This window comes from Tyto alba, unplaced genomic scaffold (assembly GCF_018691265.1).
Source record: "Tyto alba isolate M040663 unplaced genomic scaffold, T.alba_DEE_v4.0 Super-Scaffold_27, whole genome shotgun sequence".
NCBI lineage: Eukaryota > Metazoa > Chordata > Aves > Strigiformes > Tytonidae > Tyto > Tyto alba.
In genome coordinates, this window is record NW_024881301.1 from 27,612,297 (window position 1) to 27,631,722 (window position 19,426).

The following is a 19,426-nucleotide window of genomic DNA, read 5'->3' on the forward strand; positions in this document are numbered from 1 at the left end:
TGAACTGTGCAATGTACTTTCAAGAATCTGCACATATGGGTCTTTATTAAATGTGGGGTTTTTTTTAGAAAATATTGTTTAGCTTCTTGGCACGTGGGTTTGTTTTTGTTTAATGGAAACCTGCTAAGATTTATAAAACAATTTCAATCTTCAGTTGAGTTTTTAATAATTTCTCTGCTTCTTCCATAAGTAAATATTAGTCTTCTAATGTGCACTTGGTTCTTGAGAGGTGATCTAAAACAGAAATATCAATTTAATTAAAAATTAGAATGTAACACACTGTTGGAGAGCTACATGTCCATGGAGACATCCATCTCCGGTGTTGTCATTACAGGTCACCTCCATGAAAATCCCTGTGGCTTGGCCTTATGCTCAAATGTTCTTGATAGAAATTGACTCCTGAAGATGCAAACATTCATTTTCAATTTTGACTGTTAAATATATGTAATGCATTCTGCATTGCAGGGCCCACTACTGTGAAAATTCCACCGTACCTAGGCTGGCTTTGGCAAATTACACTGATTTTCACAACAGAACCTTGAGATTTGCAGGTTGAAGGTGCCTGCCACTCCATCCAACTAATGCATGTTATGAGGGAGGGGAAATAATGGGAATTTGCTCAGATACGTGCTGCCAAGTAATTAGAAGTTCTGAGGGCTGGGGATAAGTGCAGGAGAAGCGAGGTATTTTGGAGGTGAGCCTGAGCAGGTTGAAAGCAGAGGGACAAGGACTAGGGGCGTTGCAGTCTTTGAGGATCAACAGCAAGGGATAAAACAGTAGAAACTCAAAGTAGTTTTCAACAGCGGGCTCAGGACGCTGCGGGCCCAGCTCTGGCTCGGAGGCTACTGGGCCTTTGGATGCCCCCACCTGTACCAGCTGGGGTGGCAGGCACTTAAATGTCACCAAATGCACCCAAAACTAGAGGCGACACAGCACCCCGGCTCCAGGAGCCCACAGCAGAGCTAGGAAGCACAACAGTGTAACTGAACTTGTTCAAGACTAAGTGCTATTCTTCTCCTGGTCGGAGCGTCGCCATAGTCTACACCTTCTGTTGGCTCCTCCCGTCTGCGGTAATTATGAATTGTCTCTCAGCCAGGGGATTGCTTGTGGGATCTCGAGGGAAAACCTGCAGCCCTTCAGCTTCCCATCCTGCTTTCTACCCCCCAGGCTGCTGGAGCCCTTGTGAACAGTGCAGGCTTGGTGGAGCTGGGCTTGTGTGGTTTGACTGAAAGTCTGCACAATTTATCCTTATGAACATTTGTCTGCTAAAGAAGATCATCCAGACTATTTTAAATAAAATCAAGCTCTTTTTTTCACCTAACAGGCTTCTTCTGGCAAGACTACTTGATGTGAACAGTTTTGCCTGCACTTTGATTTTGCATGTTTTTCCTCATTTTAATTAAAGCACATTTTAAACTGTATGTCATTACTTTTTTAAAATTTTTTTTTTTTTTTCCAGGATGGAAACTTCTCCACTACTTATGCAGGTTTCTGCCTCTGCTGTAGGATGACATATTCCAAAGCTGTCACACCACAGCTGATGGAATATCAAAAATCATTCATGCCCATAATAGCTAATGCAGAAAGAAATGCTCTTCCCCACTAACAGTGGCACTGAGGGAACTCTTGTAAATTTTAGGGCTGTCATTTTTTCTGGTACTGGCGAGGTTCTCCTTTAGAAGAAAAGTGAAGAATGACAATTCAAAGGTGCAGCCAGATTTCTGGTATTTGTATGCAGTCTGCTGCTTTGTCTGCCTCATATATGTTCTCTGCACTGACACAAATCTGTACTCCGTCAGTTCAGATGCTTGTAAAGAGGTGGAGATATCACCACACAGAGATTAATTTTTTTCAAAACACCTATCATTTGGTGCAATCTGCTGTATCCCAAATGAAAATAATAACAATATGAGGAATATATTCTCTCATAAAATTCCTTTACTGGCCTTTTTCACCTTCAGCATCTGCTGGTTTTGTCCCTTTTGCCATTGTAGCATGTGTGGAATAAGTTTCTATTTGCCTTCCTTTTAGAAGCATTTAAGGAATCAAATGATTGCTAACTCCAAAGACCTTTTAATTTATTATCATTAGCCTTACATGTGATAACTAATGAGTAATTTTCTCATATGCATTGTTCACAATCACCTGTCTACATGCTTTCATACCTACAGTTCCAGGTTATACCTCTGAAGAATCCTAGAGGATTACAAACTACAGTCAGAGGACTGCAAATTATAGTTAAATATCTTGTGCCGTTTTCATAGCCTTTGTAATAAAACTTGTCCAGTTTATTCTGGGGAAACATTGGCTGAATTGTATTGGCCACTAGATTCTTACAGCACAAACATTTAGTGCAGAAGTGGTTAATAAACCTTATTTTTTCTATTTCTCTGTTGACTCGGTGAGACAGATTGGAAGAGCCTTTGGAAACAGTGGAATTAATCCGACGTTTCCGTGCCAACATTGTCATCAGTGCACCAGAGTCCTTTGAAGAAGAAGAGTGGGCTGAGATTTCAATCGGTGCTCTGCGATTCCAGGTGCGAACTCATCTCTCTTGTCCTAGACCCAGTCTATCACAAAGTATTTTGACCCCTGGAGATGGAGCAATTTTTGCAAGGCTTTGACTGGAACATGGGTGGCACAGTTTGTGCAGATTAAATTTATGAAGTGTGTAAAAAGAAAAACATGCTGTGACCTGCGGCAAACATACTTCAATATAATGAGAGGTTTTGACATATTTCTCCACGCCTTTTTTATTTTTTTATTTCATAATTCATAAAATTTCCCATCTCTGTCCTCTCAGTTGAGCAGAACAGTAATCACTGCTTTGAGGTAGAGTCTGCAGCAAATATTTAGCCAGCATGTCACAAGAGAATACTGGTTGCTGTTAAGCATAGTAGTCCAAATGTAACCTTGGATTGCTGCACATCAAGCAACTGATTGCCAAAAGACGACATGAATACAAGGGAACAATCACTGTCTGTTGCCTTCTGTTGTATGCATTTTGTCTTAATCTTCATTCAAGACATGTTTCTAAGTCTAGACTGGTAGGATTTTTTTCTGTATGTTATGTTTCATATCATATCTAACAATATAATGTGCTTTGTACTGTAAGGAAAGTGCTGAAGAGTCGGACTATGTTGGCAAATAAATTCTTTTGAGAAAAACTTCGGCAAAGGATCCATGAAGAAGCTGCACATGAAATCTAAGGGAATTATGCATGTGTTACGTGTTCTGTTGGATTTGTCTAGTCCTTAGATATGAAATACCTATTTGAAAATGTATTGCCTATGATGTGAAAGTGGCTTATTCATTGTTTTCTTAGGGATGATAATGAACGTGTAAGTAACAGAAGTGCTAAAGTCTAATCTAGAAGCTGTGACAGACGTCACTGCTGTTTCTTTCTGGTCACCATACTGTAAGAAATGGAGAGGTCATTTTTTCAGTAGGGGTGGAAAATATGACTTATCTGCTCTCTTCTTATGTGTACTTTGATCAGTAAACTGGAATAAGAGTTACAGAAAATTGAGGAAAAATTTAGGTAGGAGATGAACACAAAGGACAAAATCCTTAGCGTATAGCTTGCTGGAGCTTGGAGTTGCACTAGGGAACTCAGCTCAGGATCCTCTTGTGGAAGATACCGTAAAACTGCAAAATAATAAGGCATTCCTGTTTCTGGCATTGAAATACTTTAGGAATTCGAGCTGAAAATAGAAAGGCTTATGCAGCTTGCATTTTCTTTTCCAGTCTGTGCTAGGTTCTTACTCAGATACTGATGTAGTAACAGTAGAAATTATGTAGAATAATGGTGCTTGATGCCAGGAAAATGGTAGGGGAAGCTGATGAATAAAGCAAAGCAGGGAAAAATATTTCCTTCTCTGTCTTGTTTTCTTGTTCTTTTAATAAAATATTAAAGCTGTGGAAAATCATCTTCTGAAAAAGCTGAGCCAAATGTATGGACTTGATGATTACGCTGAAGAGTTGTACAAGCAGTTCTAGATGTATGTCAGAAAACTGAAATAGCACTTCAGGCCAGCATATAAAAATGTTTGCAGTGTAAGGTTTAATTATTTGCTGTATTCGAAATTTATGACACTTTTTACAAAAGGAGAATGTGTATATTGGGATACTGCAAGAGCAGTAAGTTTCTACAGTATACAGCTAAGCTAAAGTTAGGCATGTAATATTAAGTGAAAATGCAACATGTCTTCTTTGTAAATTTTAATGCTTTAAAAATAAATTAATTGCAGGGTTTTTTCCCCAAAAAACACACCCTAGTACAAACAAGAATTAACTTTAAGATCCATGCTCTGTATTACATGTGATGTTAGACTAGAGGATCTTATTATTCTTTCTGATTATGTAAGCTTGTGAAAATTCACATTTTGCATTCCGATTATCCACAAGTGCCATGCGGATAAGGAAGATAATGTGCATTTCAGCAGCGCTGAAACAACGTAAAACAAACCCAAGAAAATCCTCCCTGGGTTAAATCCAGAGGCGCTGGCTTAGTTTTGTATTCAATTCTCCTTCGGGCAAGTAGCCCTGCCAGCCGGGAGATGAAGTGAAGCCATCAGGAAATACAAATATGTAAATGTTTGGTATTTCTCAGATTCTGTCTCTGGGAAAATTTTCCTTAAAAAAAATAAAGGAAAAAAAGTGAATTAAAAATTCAGTGAGACCTTCACAAATAAACCCTTTCAAAATGTACCTACTACATTAGGTGAACAGGCCTGACCTCTTACATAATGAAAGCATAAAAGAACACAGGAAAGGTATGTGAAAGCGATGTCTTTAAGATATTATGATGGTCAGAAGCTTGTACTGTTCTGTGTTGTACTGCTTTGATATACAGTTGTGAATTTTCTTTAACTAAAATTTCAGGTTGTAGGTCCATGTAGCAGATGTCAAGTAATCTGCATTGATCAGCAGTCTGGAGAGCGAAACAAAGAATTTCTGCAGTCTCTGTCTGCTGCCAGAGGTAGAAAGGTCAGTACAGTACTCCAAAATAGCTGTAAATAAAGATATAGTTACTTTATTGCATGCATAGTGAAATATCTGCTGAGAAAATATTCACAATTAAGTTGTTATGCCACTCGTTACCATTTGTTTTTTTCAGTAAAAAGAGGATGCACTTACAACCCAGATATGACATGGTTTATTTCCATAAAATGCTCAACATGTTTTTTTATTCAGAAATTGACTATTGATATGCATTATTCTTTACTGTGCTTGCTTTTATGCAGTATGTACTGCTTTACAATGTGTTTATTTTGGTATTGAAAAGCGCGAGCTGATGCACTGATGTCATTCAAGAAGTCTGCAGAAAAATCAGAAAGTGTTTGAAACGATACAGTCAGCTCGTAAGACTAAACTTTATTTGTACTGTGAGAAACGACTCAGCAGGAAAAACAGAGCAGATGTGAATATAGTCAAAGTGGAGAGTAATTGATTAAGAAAGTGACTGGAGAACAAGTGTGAAATACAGGCGTTCCTTTGGAGTCCTAAGGTTGCATTGCTTCTTGGTATTGAGAGTTCTCAGATGGTGGCGAGGCAGCTCAGCATCCCAAAAGCTTCACAACTCTCCTCATAAGTATTCATTTAGCTGAAAATCCTTATTCTAAATTCACTGCGTCCTGTTTGTTAAACTTGTGTTGTAAAAGCTTGTTAGCCAGTCAGGGCTCAGAAGCCTCACCAATGCCAGCCAAACACCAGAGGTTGGGCACAGCACAGCAGCAGAACAAGTACACAGTCACTCACCCCAACAATGCACAAACACGTTACAAATAATGCATTTTATTTTTTTTTTTTTTCTTTTGGGGGGTGTGGGGTGGTGGGGAAGGGAAATTGATTTGCCTCAGTGTCTCATTTAAATAAACAAAGGACTACGTTTTCAATGAATGTTACCCCGGGTGAAGAGCTCCGCCAGCTCCTTGTGGGAGGCAGCCGCCTGGCGCGCAGTGAGGCGGGGGAACGGGGAGCGGACGGGGGCCGGCTGCCTCGGCACTGCTGACCCGAGGTGACTCAGGGTGGCACAGCCGGCCCTGGCATCCGGATCACCACAGCACGTGTGCCTCTGTGAGGTGGGCTCCTGGCCACGGCGGGTAGCCTGAGGACGAGAGCCCTCTCCGGGTATTGGTGATCCACAGCTGGCACATCTGGGACGCTTCAGAGGACGTTCTGACACGCTGGGCAGGGATGCTGCCCCATGGGGGGTGCGTTTTGTGGAGGACTTTCTTTACCCGTGTGGGTTTTACTGGATTCGGACTTGAATCTTCTGTTGAGGGAAAGCACTCTGTGTTCAGGGACCTTCTCAAATGGCAACAGAACCTTTCCTGGGACACAGATTCTCAGGAGAGGCAAAGCATCTTTTGCATGTTTCCTACAGCGACGGTGAGCTTCTCTTTCGTTCTGATTAACTGAGCAATGCAAAGGTTTTCTTGCTACAAGCACTCCTAGAACCAAGTAACTCGTTCAAACAGAACTAAGGCAGAGAAGGCAATCCAGCCTCTTGAGCACAGCCTGGCACCAGATAAAAGGCGGCTGGCGAGGCGAGGCGCTGCAGAGCACAGAGCTGCTGTTCACAGTGGGGAAGGGCTCTGCTTCCCTCAGCTGCACAACGATATTCATGCTGCAAGGAGCTGGGCCTTCAGCTTTTTTATTTTTTCCCAGCCCTCAGCACTGCTGGCAGATGGGATCTTGAGAGCATGCCCTGCTCTGCATCAGGCCAAGTCACCCGGATTAGCTTGACAGCTGAAAGAGAGAGTTTGAACTGGTAGTTTTGCCTGAACTGGGCTGGGAAGACCTCAGAGCCCATCATCTGTGGGATGGTGGTCACCAGCTGGTTAGCAGTGAGTAGCACCTGAAGTCTGTGGCATCTTCAGTGTGCTAAGCAGACCTAGCAGAGTTCACCGATCCTAACCTTTCACAGTGGGGAGAGAGAAAGCACATCGAGTTCATGTGACTGTTAAATTGCAGAGCTAATCCTTTGGTGACTCATATCTCTAGCGTGCGCTTTTCTGTTATGGAGTCATCTAATAGACTTCAGTTTCTTTTTTTATCAGATACAGATTCAGTGAAGGAATTTAGCAGTGCTTGTTCCCAGCTGTCGATAATGCGATTCGAAGTACAAAAAACAAAATGCGGCAAAATAAGATTTAAGCTAATTTCCCAGTATGAGGGGAACTGATATTTTCGAAAGGCTGTTGTAGTTGCTCGATTTCCAAAACATTGAAGATATTGCACATATGAATGGGCAGCAAATCCTGAATGCTTAACGAGAGAGCCAGATGTCAATATTTACCATTTTGGTTTGTTTTTCCAAGAACACCAGCCTGGAAAAATGTATCTAACTTTATCAAACTGGTAGGCCAAATGACAGCACTGCCAATGAACTCCAGTAATGAGCTAAATAAAGTAAGGCTTGTGAGAATTGGTTCGATATTTATTTCTGAAATCTTATTTTTCTCCATCCCTCTGAGACACTGAGAACCGGGTGCTCCAAGTTGAAGGATTGAGGCTTTGCATAGCTGCTGAAAGTCAGAACCAGCAGCTGTAATTAGCCACACAGGCAATTTGCATGCTTCCTGATAAAGGAAAGCAGGGTGCTGAAGCCTCACCAGCTACTTTTTATGAAACCTTTTATCGCATTGTTTGAAATAAAACACGAACACTTCTACAAAGCGAACTTGAGCTCCGCAGCCATCACTTCTGAAGAAACGCTCATTAAGGATTCCTTCTGTAATTTTTGACTGTAAAGGAAAAACGAGCTCTCCTTCTGTGACAGAGCTCTCTCTGCTACTGCAGGAGGCTAGGAAGGACTAGATAACTACATTAAGCAAATAGCACAAAAATAGCCACACGCTGTTTCACATGCGTCACCACCTGATGCAAAACACACATAGGCAGGAAGGAGAGACCGCTGAATTGTTGCCCGTCTTCTGTGTTTTGCAGATGCAGTTGAATGCTAACAATAGCCCCGTGGGTAGCTTTGCAGCCGTGCTATAAGCTGGGACTTGCTGTCAAGGGAGCAAAGGGAATTGCATTAGCAGTCTGCCCCAGCATAAACGGATGGATAGCGGTACATCAAGGGAAATCCATGATGTCTGCACATGCCCCCATACGCTAAAAGGCCTTTTCCTGTGGGCTGTTGATCCTCCTTTACGTATCTCACTGTGCCTTGGGAGAGCTTCTTTCCCTGCAGAATTAGCTGTGCCTTTGGTTTGCTTACTGAGACATTAGCAAGGGTAGCAAATCGCTCCTCTTATCTGATGCATCATTATCATGGTTTTCATAGTAACGCAGGGCTTTACACTATGCAATGCTTTTCAGCAAAGATCTGGAATATTTGCAAACAGTGATTGATGTAATTAATAGACCTCTGAAATAATATGGTCCTCTTTTCTCGTTGATGGCTGAACTGGAAAATGCATTTATTTAAGGTAGAGCAAAGGAAAATCAGTTATTAGGAAAACACTCTGCTGTCCAGATATTTTCAACAGAACAAGAAGGAGTTTTTAACACCAAGTTAAAAGTATCTTTTTTTTTTCCCAATATGAAAAATCAGTATGTTGAAAGTGAGTATTTCCACTCTCCTATTTTGTAAGATGTTACTAATAAGTTTGGGTGAATCCAGAGATAGTAAAACATCCTTATGTTAAAAAAAAAAAATATGGCATTAATACTTGCATCTTCCAAGCCTTTGCATGAGAGGGAGGTTATGTTATTGTATGAATAAAATGAGCAGACATGAACAGGTATATTTATCTATTAGGCAAAGGCAGCTGAGAGCTACATCCAGGAGCAAATGCAGAGCTCATCCACCCAAAGCTAATTTTTATCATCCAGTATCACTTATATGCTTGTTACATTCTCTAGCAGGGCATATTCCCTACCAAGTGCTAGTCTGAATTATCAGATTTTTTAGGAGCTGTAGCTTGAAGGCGTCTCATCTCAGCCTGTGTCAGATGTAGCACCTCAGGTTTCTATCTTACAAAAGGAGATACTGCACCCAGGATATTTCTCTGTCAGTGACTATCTAAGCAGTGCATATTTCTGTTGATCCAGTAAATATACTTGAAACAACATGCAAGAATGACAGCATTTTATAGCTCCTCCTTTAAGTGAGCATGATGACTATCATATGATTCACTGTTGGCAAGAATGTTTTATCTATTTCTCCCAGCAGTGAAGTGTTGTGCTTTTTACTAATCAAGAAGCTTTACATTTTTTGTCCCTGTGAAGTTTAAGAATAATGGGAAGAGCCCCTACTGCCATCAGAAGACTGAGTGGATAAAGCCACAGAAGTCATAGTCCAGCAGTCCCTGCCCAGTTCTTGTTGTGTTCTGCGGAGGTTATATGCAGAATAAAATGCCCTTGATGTCAGGAAAAGGTAGCAACAGCAGAGGGAGATTATGTGGTTCATTGTAATAACTCTGCAGGCTGTAATCCCTGCATCTGAAGGCCTCATTTTTCAACAGTGAAATGCGAGAAGGGCCAATTTCTACATTTTATCTTCCTCTTGAAGCAGAGCTGAAATAACAGGATGCACAGCATTTGGGGGGTGTGTGTGTGTGTGTGTGCGCGCGCTATTATCAGTATTCGGTGAGTCAATATTTGTAATTAGTGAAAAAACAAGGAAATTTACTTAAAAGACATTGAATCCACTTCTGGTAATAACAAACTAAATTTTGGTCTTAAGAACATTCAAAAAAGAAAGAGGTGAGGAATTCCAAGCAGGTGTATTAGTACTAAAATACATATACCATCAGTATATCTTCACCTGGAAAACTTCTTAGGCATCACCGAGTCTCAGCACCAAAAAAAAATACTATGAGACTTTAGATGCCCAATCAGAGTAGGGCAATACTAAAGACCAGTATTAAAAATAGTATATAATGACTCCTGAAGATAAGATGTATTCACACATGCCTTTTCATAAATAATTCTGAATGTTTTGAAGTGCTTTAAGAAAAAAAAATCTTGCTAAATGATTCACAGCAATAGAAAAATTGGTAAATTAAATCCTTCACAGTGAACAATCTGTCCAGGTTTTTTTAGTCTCATTTTAAGGTAAATCAAGATGTCAATACAGTAAATATAAATAAAAACTTCTCATGTATCAAATAAGTTCATTTACATAGAAGAGTTATAAAATTTCTTCCTGTGTGAAATGTGGTGTCTCATTGACTAATATTCATTTTACAACATTTGTTTTGTGATGGCCTGATTTTTTAAAACAACAAAATTATGGCAACTGTCATTTTTGCAGTAGAGTACAGGAAGTAAATTCAGGTTATTAGTCACAAGGCTGAAAAACACATCATTTATGCCAATAGAGAATCCACAGCTTGTCAACAAATAAGAGGAAAGCAAAAACAGAAAAACAATACTATGTACTTCAATATTTTAAATGAAACGGTTACTAACTTAATTTAAACATCATTGTTGATCCAGCACAGTCACTCACTGTGCTGGAGAATTGGGATCTTATTGGACTGAAGTGGTTTTTCAGCATTAAATACTAGAACACTGACCACAAGGACCTACCCTGTGTCCGTCAGTGTTGACACCCTTACGGTCACGGGTATCCAAAAAACGTCATTAATAGGATCGGCCCGATCAGGTCCAGCTCATGCCCCAGGTATGTGAAATGCCAGTGAGATGAAGGAATAGCAGAAGTAGCCGAAAAGACTCAGCTCGGGAGCCAGTTTTCTTTTTAATGTTTAGGATTACAAATGAAACAGAAAGACTCAAATTCAGAGTCTGAGCCCGTGTTTGGATAGATCTCTGCTTTACACTATCTCTCGTACTCGGGAGTAGGTCTCAGCCTTACCCCTCGCTAATTCTTCAAAGACTAAAAGCTGTTTAAAGCTGTTTCATGTTACCTCATTACTGTATCTTTATTTAATTGTACAGTGCAAGAACAGGAGAAAACATGCTGCCTTCATATTTAGCCTGTCAAACATGGTCCCTTAAATTCAGCTAACACTATTTTTTAAATGTACTGCAATTCCTTTTAGCTAGTGTATTTTTCTAAACCTGCTGTAAATGTAATTCCCTCAATTTCAGGATCATCGATCTGAACAATGAGACTAAATGTAATCAGGAAATGGAGAAGGAGAATAGAGTTTTGGTTTTAATTAATTTAATTTTCTTATTTATTTATTTTACACTTTAGAGCGGCTGGTATACTTTGGTTGTAGCCTACCAAAACAAAATACTTTTTATTGAAACCTGTAAAAAAAAGACAAGAAAATTAGTATGGGGTTTCCAAGGTCCTCAGTTTGAAGAACAAAGACATTCTGAAGTCTACAAATCAATTATTAATTTAACATGGTCTTCTGCATCCCTTTATTTCTTATTTTGCAGATTTCTTTAACTACTATTTAATCATTTGGAAAATATTATCGTGGTCTGTTTCTTGCACATTTCTAAATTCTTCGCTGTTGGAGAACAAAACCACAGAGACACACCAGTCTCTTACTGTGACACTTCCAGATCACACCCAGCTGTTCACAGCTCCAGCTGTAATGTTCAATGTGCTAAAGATCAAGACCACACATTAGAGAGCAGACGCTCAGATCAGGTTTTTGGTGAGGGTTGTATGGTCAGTGGGTGAGGTAGTTATTCTGTTCCTCTTTTCTTTATTGTTCAGTATCGCAAGGACACATGTCTAAGTATTTCGAATATTTATGTATGATGGCTTCACAGTTAATGACAGATAACAAGTGGTAGTCCTAATAAGACAAACTTTCTGATTATGTTCTGTAAAATACTCTAAAATATTCATAAAAACAAATGAAGGGAAATTCACAAAGACTAGACAGAAAAGAGTTCTGCTAACAAGGCGAATAATTCATGGTAGAAGATGCAAGACTTCTCCTCACTGTTTGAATATACATGCACTCTTGCGCTGCCTAGCCTTTATTTGTGATAATGCATTAACCATATTTGTCAAGAAGCCAGAACAGTCATTCAATGACAAGACTGTGAGGAAGTGTAAATTACATATATGATACTATGGAACTCGTGATGAAATACTATGTTATTTATCCATTTACTTAAGGAATTCTTCTTGAACAGCATGGGGTTAGCTTTTGTTTACCAATCTATTATAGTTCATTAATTAAAAATGTTCTTAATTACATGGAGATAGTACATACCTCCTTATTCTTAAAGCAATATTGTTTTTCTGAACATATCTGGGTTGTGAGATCCTCTGTAGATCCGATTACTTTAGCATGAGTTGTGTCTCAATAAATATTTTGCTTTTTTCAGACAAACTTGGGCATATACCTGATGAACCAGCCCTTGCACTCATCCTTTCCAGATATTTTATCAGTTGGGTCTCAAGTACTTCCAGTGCTGAAGGACAATACAGAAATTCAGCCCCCAACATCCAGTGAAGAAAAATGTTCAGGATAGATTCTCTGGTGAAGATGAGAATTATACACAACTCCAGGGAAAAGTCGGTTATTCAAAAAAATAGAAAAAGCTTCTACTAATTTGCTTCTGGTTTAAGTCTTTAAATTTTCTGTTTGCTGTAAATGTTATCAGATGGCAGAACCCTGATAATTACAGCTCACCTGCATGTTTTTGCTTGTGGTTAGGTTACAGCAGCCATAGCTCTATTTTGCTCAATTGCTTCAGGATGCAACAGGTTTGATCAAGTTTTACTGGTGGATGACTCCCAAAACAAGCCCAGCATCGTTGTCAGAAACCCACATCTCAATAAAGGAAAGTAAGCACAATACACTACTTCCTTATGTTGCTTTGTTAAAACCACAATTGGGAGAGAGGATGCAGGACATATTATAGAAACAGTGTGGGTGGGAGAGCGGCATGAAAGTAGCAGTCCATTCAGCTTTTCAGAAATGAAACTGAAGGTGATGTGTAGACAGTCTGAAAGCACCAGAGAAGAGGGAACTGTTATTGGGAAATCTGCATCTCCCTCTTCAGAAGCGGTGCGTGAAGATGTCAGAAAGGTGCAAAGATCAATGAAGATTCACTATGCCATTTGCAAAACGCATTCACTGTGAAGCAGTTTCATCCGACTGTTCTTGATTTCTTTCTCTCGTTCCCATTTTCTACTTTTCCATCTGATTCATTTTATGTGATGACTTCCCATACATTTGTTTCCTTACGTATTTGTGGAGGTTGCCACATTTTTCCTAATTAGAAATATTTCAACATATACAGTCATGTTTTCTATACAAACTTTGTTTATCCTTAGTGGTCTCTAACAGCCACGTAAGGGAACTCTTGAAAGTTTAAATGCTTCTCCATCCCAAACAGGTCAAAGTATATTCTTTTTTCCTAGACTGTGCATTTGATCATGTCCTTCTTAGAAGGCTTTTGAGTTCTTTGCTCTCCTAAACATGATTCATGTTTTCTGATTTCTGAGAGCAAATGTTTGAAACTTAGGACTTAATCTGAAATATCAATTATTGTGAAAATGAAAAAAAAAAAAAAAAAAGCAAGCCACACAGAAAAAAAAACACATGGAAAATCAATGTTAAGCAAGACTGAACACGTTGAGTCCAAGTGTTTTATGACCCCCAACATGTTTCCAGCCAGCCATGGGGCTATTTCATGCTTCCAGGAAGTCCTTCTGAAAGTGGAAATTCTTCTACGTTGGCTGCTCTATTGCTGTTTGGGAAGTGAAATTTTGACCCATTAAAAGCACCATCAGAATTCTCATCCAGCATGATTTAGGTCTTCCTTGGGGCAATTTCGGCTCAAACTGTGTGAAAGCTTCTGGCTGAAGCAATCCTTGAATTGTTTGAGTATATCCCTGGAGGGAGCAGGTGGCTTTGTGGAAGAATTGGTCAGTCATTCCAAAAGTGGAGCGACTACCGCCGAGCAGCGTACAATGGGAAAAGGGAAGCGCATTGCCCAGTGTGAGAATCAGAATTCAAAGATGGTCTTTCTTCTTTCTCCTCTTTTTTTTTTTTTTTTGAACCGGTTTCTTTTTTTTTTTTTTGTTCTTTTGAAGAACTGGTTTTACTCACTTCAGCTGGAACAGACTCTTATTAGTCTCTCAGCAGAGCTTTGTAATGGAAATGAGAAGAGACATTATCTGTTTCTTACAACCTGCCATAAAATACATGGAAAGAGAGAGGTGTTTCATATATATGTAAACTGAGGATCAGTTTTGAGAGTTGTACCTTCCACTTCAGAGCTCAAGCACTGCTCCTTGATGTCTGCTTTGAAAAGCAGGGGTTTTATTTGTCTAATAGTCAATTATGTGATGTTGTAATGAGCAGGCTTTTTGGAACTTTGAAAAGCAGTTTCCTGATATCTCAGTCTCTTAACTGTTTCACTCTTTGCCTTTCTGTTATGCAGAACACTGTATTGTTGGATAGAAAGCCAGCACAGCTCTGGCAAATTTAATATGAAGAGACCTGCTGCATGCTGACCTTCAGGTGATCTCTGGTGCTTTGCTCTGTCCTCTTCACCTCACCAGTATGTCATTTGTTTAAAATGGCACAGAAGTTAGAAAAGGAAATTGAAAGCAAACCTCAGCAAGCTCTATTTCACTTGTTATTGGATTTACTACAAAATAAGTCACTTTAGTACACAGTGGCTTGACAAATACTGTTTGTGAATAGCCTTAATGCAATGTATGATAACTAAGGATGAGAGGATTTGAACTTTAAAAATGTCATGCTTGGTCATTTTGACCTATTATTTACAGGCAATTGCACTTTCTCTCTGCTGTGGCTTAGTAATATTAGATAAAGGATAATTTTGTCATTTTATAGGGGGAAAAAATATTTTCTCTGATTTATGAACATACTCATTAGTATACTCTGTGCATTTCCCAGAAGGAACATCCTTGTGCTACAGTGATAGGAAATGTCACAACGCTTCAGATTGATGGAAGAGACATAAGGAATCTTTTCATCTCAACAAAGGATAATATTTCCCTTCTAGTAAGTGAAGTGTTCCCGCCAGTGTTGATAAGTCTTCCCATCAATGAAGACAAATTCTTCTCAGTGCCAATACTCTGTGGAAAATCTTGAAGTGAGAAAAGTCACTCTAAATGACATACACTGTAAGTTTGTAGAAAGAACATCCCTCCCATGATGTGAAAACAAATCAAAGAAAGAAGAAACTTAGCATAATGCAAATGCAGGTACTGCAGGAAGGAAAAGGGCATAAACACTTCAAAACACAGTATATATTACATAGAAAGATTATATGTTCTGTAAGGGGTCACGTCTCAATCTTCAGAGTATATAGAAAAAAAGACCATTTCATATGAATGCAGGCTCTTTCATCTAAGTACTCCCATTGCTGCAAAATTAAATCTTTGGACTAATTGCAGGTATATGTTCACCTTATATGGATAAGAAATGTACTTAATACAGTGTTTCCGGAGTGCTGTATGCAGAAAGTCCTCCATATATTTGAAAACTAAGTCCCTATTTACAATGAATTATTCAGACGCACTCCATTTTCTGTGGGACTTAACTCCATCTCAAATCTCAAGGCAAAAACGGTGATTATTATAAGTTCTGATAATAGCCAGGAGGCTGAAATCACAGAAGAGAAATCAGCATTTCTAGGATAAGCTTCTGAACTCTGTGTTCTCTGATATGACTAAGGTATTTCAGATACAGTTGATGATTTATATACTTGCAATGACATCCTTCAAAATATAGTCAAAATGTTAGGTCACCCTTCTGTCAATATTATACACAAATCAAAAGGAAAGACTGCATAAAAATCGTGATTGTTGTTCATAAATTGTAAAGATTATGCCACGCACTTCTTCTTTAGTCTGGTTTTTAACTTCCTTGGAAATGAAACCAATAAAATATATATTGTGCTTGATGTGTCTACCGGTGGTGGTTGCGTTCTTGACCTTCGAGCTCCGGAGGTGCTAAGTTCTGCTTGGAGGCATTGCCAGGCTCACGGAGCGAGTGTGTGGCTCAGGACTGCAGGGATGTCCCATCGCTGCTGGGATTCACAGGTGAGGTGTTCCTCCAGCTGTTGTGCTGATGGCCTCCGTCTGTCTAGTCAGCGTGCCAGTCAGTTGCACACTCAGCTCAAGCCCTGCACAAAATGCACTAATAATCACCGGTTTCCCTTAAGATGTGGCCAGAGGCAGTTCTGCTGGAGCCATCCCTGTTATCCGGAGGTTGGAGCTCTCACCAAAGGTAATGGAGATGAGAAGGTTGTCTTCCTCTCCTTGGCCTGGAGAGGTCTAACACCATGTTTCTTCGTTGCCTAACCCATCAGTCAGTAGGCAAGACTGGGGACTTAACAGGACTGGGCATGAGTGGGAATCACAGGGAGGGCCTGTCTCTCCCTTCTCATGAGGTTTATGCAGAAATGATCTGTGATTCACTGGGCCAGGGAGACAGGGACATGGGCACAGTGAGGCAGGATCCACACGTGACTGAGCTGCTCGTTCATGCTCTTTTGGATTCACTGAGGGTGGGAGGGGAAGAAAAGCATGACTCCGTAACCCAACAGGTAGGTCACTCCTATAGAGGTGAAAGATGTGGGTACGTCCCTGTCTCTCTGATTATACAGCTGTCACGAGGCAGCTACTTGAACGAAACATAGACACGGGCCCTGGAGGCGGGAGGAGAAGGCAGAGCGCTCCTCCTCTCTCCTGGGCATGTCAGACAGTGGGTTACGGAGGCTTGTCTCCTCCCTCCGGCCACCAGCGTTTAAGTACAAGCTGGAACTTCAACAAGAATAGAGGAAAATGCCCCGAGAGTGTTTTGGAATAGGCCATTAGGGGAAACACGGGTTTGAGTCCTCAAAAGCAGAAGTGTAAACGAACCCATGTTTCTGACTTCTTGCTAGGTGCACCATCCACAAGGCCAGAGTGAAAAGGAAAAAAAGGAGGAGGGAAAGAAAAATGGCACCTTCTACAGTCAAAGTTCAAAAGAAAGTAATTATACACATGCCTTCACCACCCAGTTTGTAATTTTTTTTTTTTTAGGAAAGAAAGGACATAGCTATCCCTAGGCCCATAAATTGGATTCAGAGAACTCAGAGTAAGTCATCGACAGAGAAGTGCCTCTTGAGCAACGTGCCATTTAAGAGGCCTCTCTTCCCTCCCTTTTGTGTCAGCTAGCTTGTTTTTCTGCTCACTCAGTGTGACGGTGGTTGTGGGTCCCTTCCAGTGGAAAAGAATATAGGCAGGTGCCCTACATAGGGAGTGATGTGTCTCACTCAAGATTGCAGATAGGGAGGGATGTTGGGGAGGTCAGAGATGGGGCATCCTTGAGCATCACTGCCATGTGCAGAGGTACATCAGAAACCCCTGTGTAGTAGTCCCAGAAATATGTGTTGCAGAACAAGTGAGTCATTTTTCTGCTGACATTGTGAAGTCATCATGGAAGGGTGGTATTCAAGAAATGTGCTACAGAGGAACAGACCGTGGCAAAGGCAGGATGGGGAACAGGGACAAAAAAAAAAAAAAAAAAAGGCATGTTGCAGCATTTGCCACTGAAAATTACTGAGGGATTTCTCAGACACCCACCAAGTAAGACAAAATATGAGAAATCAGGGAATTTGATTTGGTACAGCAGTTTCATGGCAAATTGGAAATGACACTGAGCTCAAATGAAAAGCCTCTTGCGTTGCCTGGCTCATGCATAGCCTATAATAAGGTGCATTTCTATGTTCTTACCGGTTTCTTCTGTGAGCTGATCTGTTCCAGACTTGCAACCAAATCTTGCCAACACACTGCAAATCTGGACATAAACATCAGCTTCTCCCAGATAACCAGTATATTCCATCTTTGAACTCATCTCATGCATTTTGCTGTTTCTCAGCGGTAAGTGTCCCATCTGGATTAAAGTACTCTGGCCAGGATTGTTAATGCAGAGATGGTTCCTCTGTCCAGAAGTGAAATCAGCTTTTGGTTTCTAAAAGTGCTGTATTTTCCATGAGGCTGTGTTTGAACAGCCAGCCATGATCTAATGTCAATTCTGTTCTTTTCTGATGTTTATAATAGATGAACCAGATAAAGATGTTGAAAAGTTTGTGAGTTCCTATTTCTGGAAGCAAAACAGAACTAGAAGACTACAGAAGGTCCTGTGCTGCTGAACCCATCTATTCACTTTTACAAATGGAGAAGAACCTCTGAGGTATCCATCATCCATGGCTGTAATTCCCAGTGAGTCATGTACCAAATATTTGTAATTTCACTGTTTTAGTCTAACGCTTTGGACTGTTGCTTATCCTCAGAACCTTTGTATTTACAGTCATATTCAAAATGTTTATTCCAGAAAATGCTTCAATACTGAAATGAATTTCTCTTATGTCAAATGTTTGTCTTTATTCCGTTTTAAAGAACAAGGATGCAAGATTTCTGCATTTGACTTGCTATCCAAAGCTCAATGTAGTGATTTAATGCACTTGAAAGCAGAAAGCACCTGTCCAAGTTGCTTTATCTGTGTCACTACTTGTAAAAAGCTACAGTGTTCCCCAGTAATGTCTAATCAATTAGAAAAAAAAAAAAAAAAGGTGTAAGCTACAGGAACTGGGCACAGCTTGCAAACACTCATCTAGGAGAGTTTGCATCTCCTCATACACATATATACAAGCACAAGAAGGCTGAATAGTCTAAACTATTTTATTTTTCATCTTGGAAAATATTCAGAAAAAAAGCATGCGCGGTTTTTCTGAGGGAACATGGGATGTGGAACCCCATCTTTTGTATCAGACCCACAGCAGTACCCCTGACAACCGAACAGCTGCTGTCTCTGAAAACAGAATGAGGCCTCAGCCATGTAAAAGTGCAGGATAAAGTTTTGTCATGCAGCTTTATACCCTCTCTCTCCCGTCACACGCTAAGGAGCAGCTTACAACAGATGCGGCGGCTGAACTCAGAGCAGCTCGCCGGAGTGCAGACCCAGGACCGGGGGGACCTAGTCCTCTCCAGACACTGTGTGACCCAGCTCCACAACATTTGTTGCAAGGACACTTTGAGAGCTGCTGCTGCTGGCCTGTGCTGTAGCATGACTTGTATATTATGGCCAGAGACTTTTAGAACAGTTGAAAGCCAATAGACATTGCCAATTTAGCTCGCTAAGCTCGGAGGACTTTTTCTTAACCAGTTGTACATGGTTTTATCTGAGGCAGGCGCTTTGTCAAGTTTTTATGCTAGTTTATGTTGCCTTGTACTGGCATCATGGAGTTATTTGGTATTCATTCAATCTCACATGCCTTTCCTGCTGGCATGGTATGGTAATTGGGAGCTTTTTACGTGTGAAGTGAAGAATATGTCGAGGAAGAGAGAATCTGACGTTTCATTGAGTGGGTAACCTGAAACAATTGCTTAGATTAGTCAAGCAAGATCGAGAGCTGTGTGTGTCGGAAGCATGCATGAAACATTATGAAAAACACAAGCAGATTCCTGTGAGACCTTTATTCTAAGTGCAAAACCAATACAAGC

The 19,426-nt window shown here is 40.3% G+C and overlaps 1 protein-coding gene across 1 annotated transcript in view; it reads left to right on the forward strand.

Moving 5' to 3' along the window:
* MOCOS (molybdenum cofactor sulfurase) overlaps positions 1–13,485 on the forward strand; it is a 223,861-nt gene extending 210,376 nt beyond the window's left edge. Inside the window, exons 13-15 of the mRNA XM_042798201.1 lie at positions 2,411–2,537; positions 4,885–4,989; positions 12,280–13,485. Coding sequence (XP_042654135.1) covers positions 2,411–2,537; positions 4,885–4,989; positions 12,280–12,426 — 379 coding nt within the window. The 3' untranslated portion in view covers positions 12,427–13,485. The remainder of the gene's footprint in view (positions 1–2,410; positions 2,538–4,884; positions 4,990–12,279) is intronic.
* Positions 13,486–19,426: the final 5,941 nt, after the last annotated feature.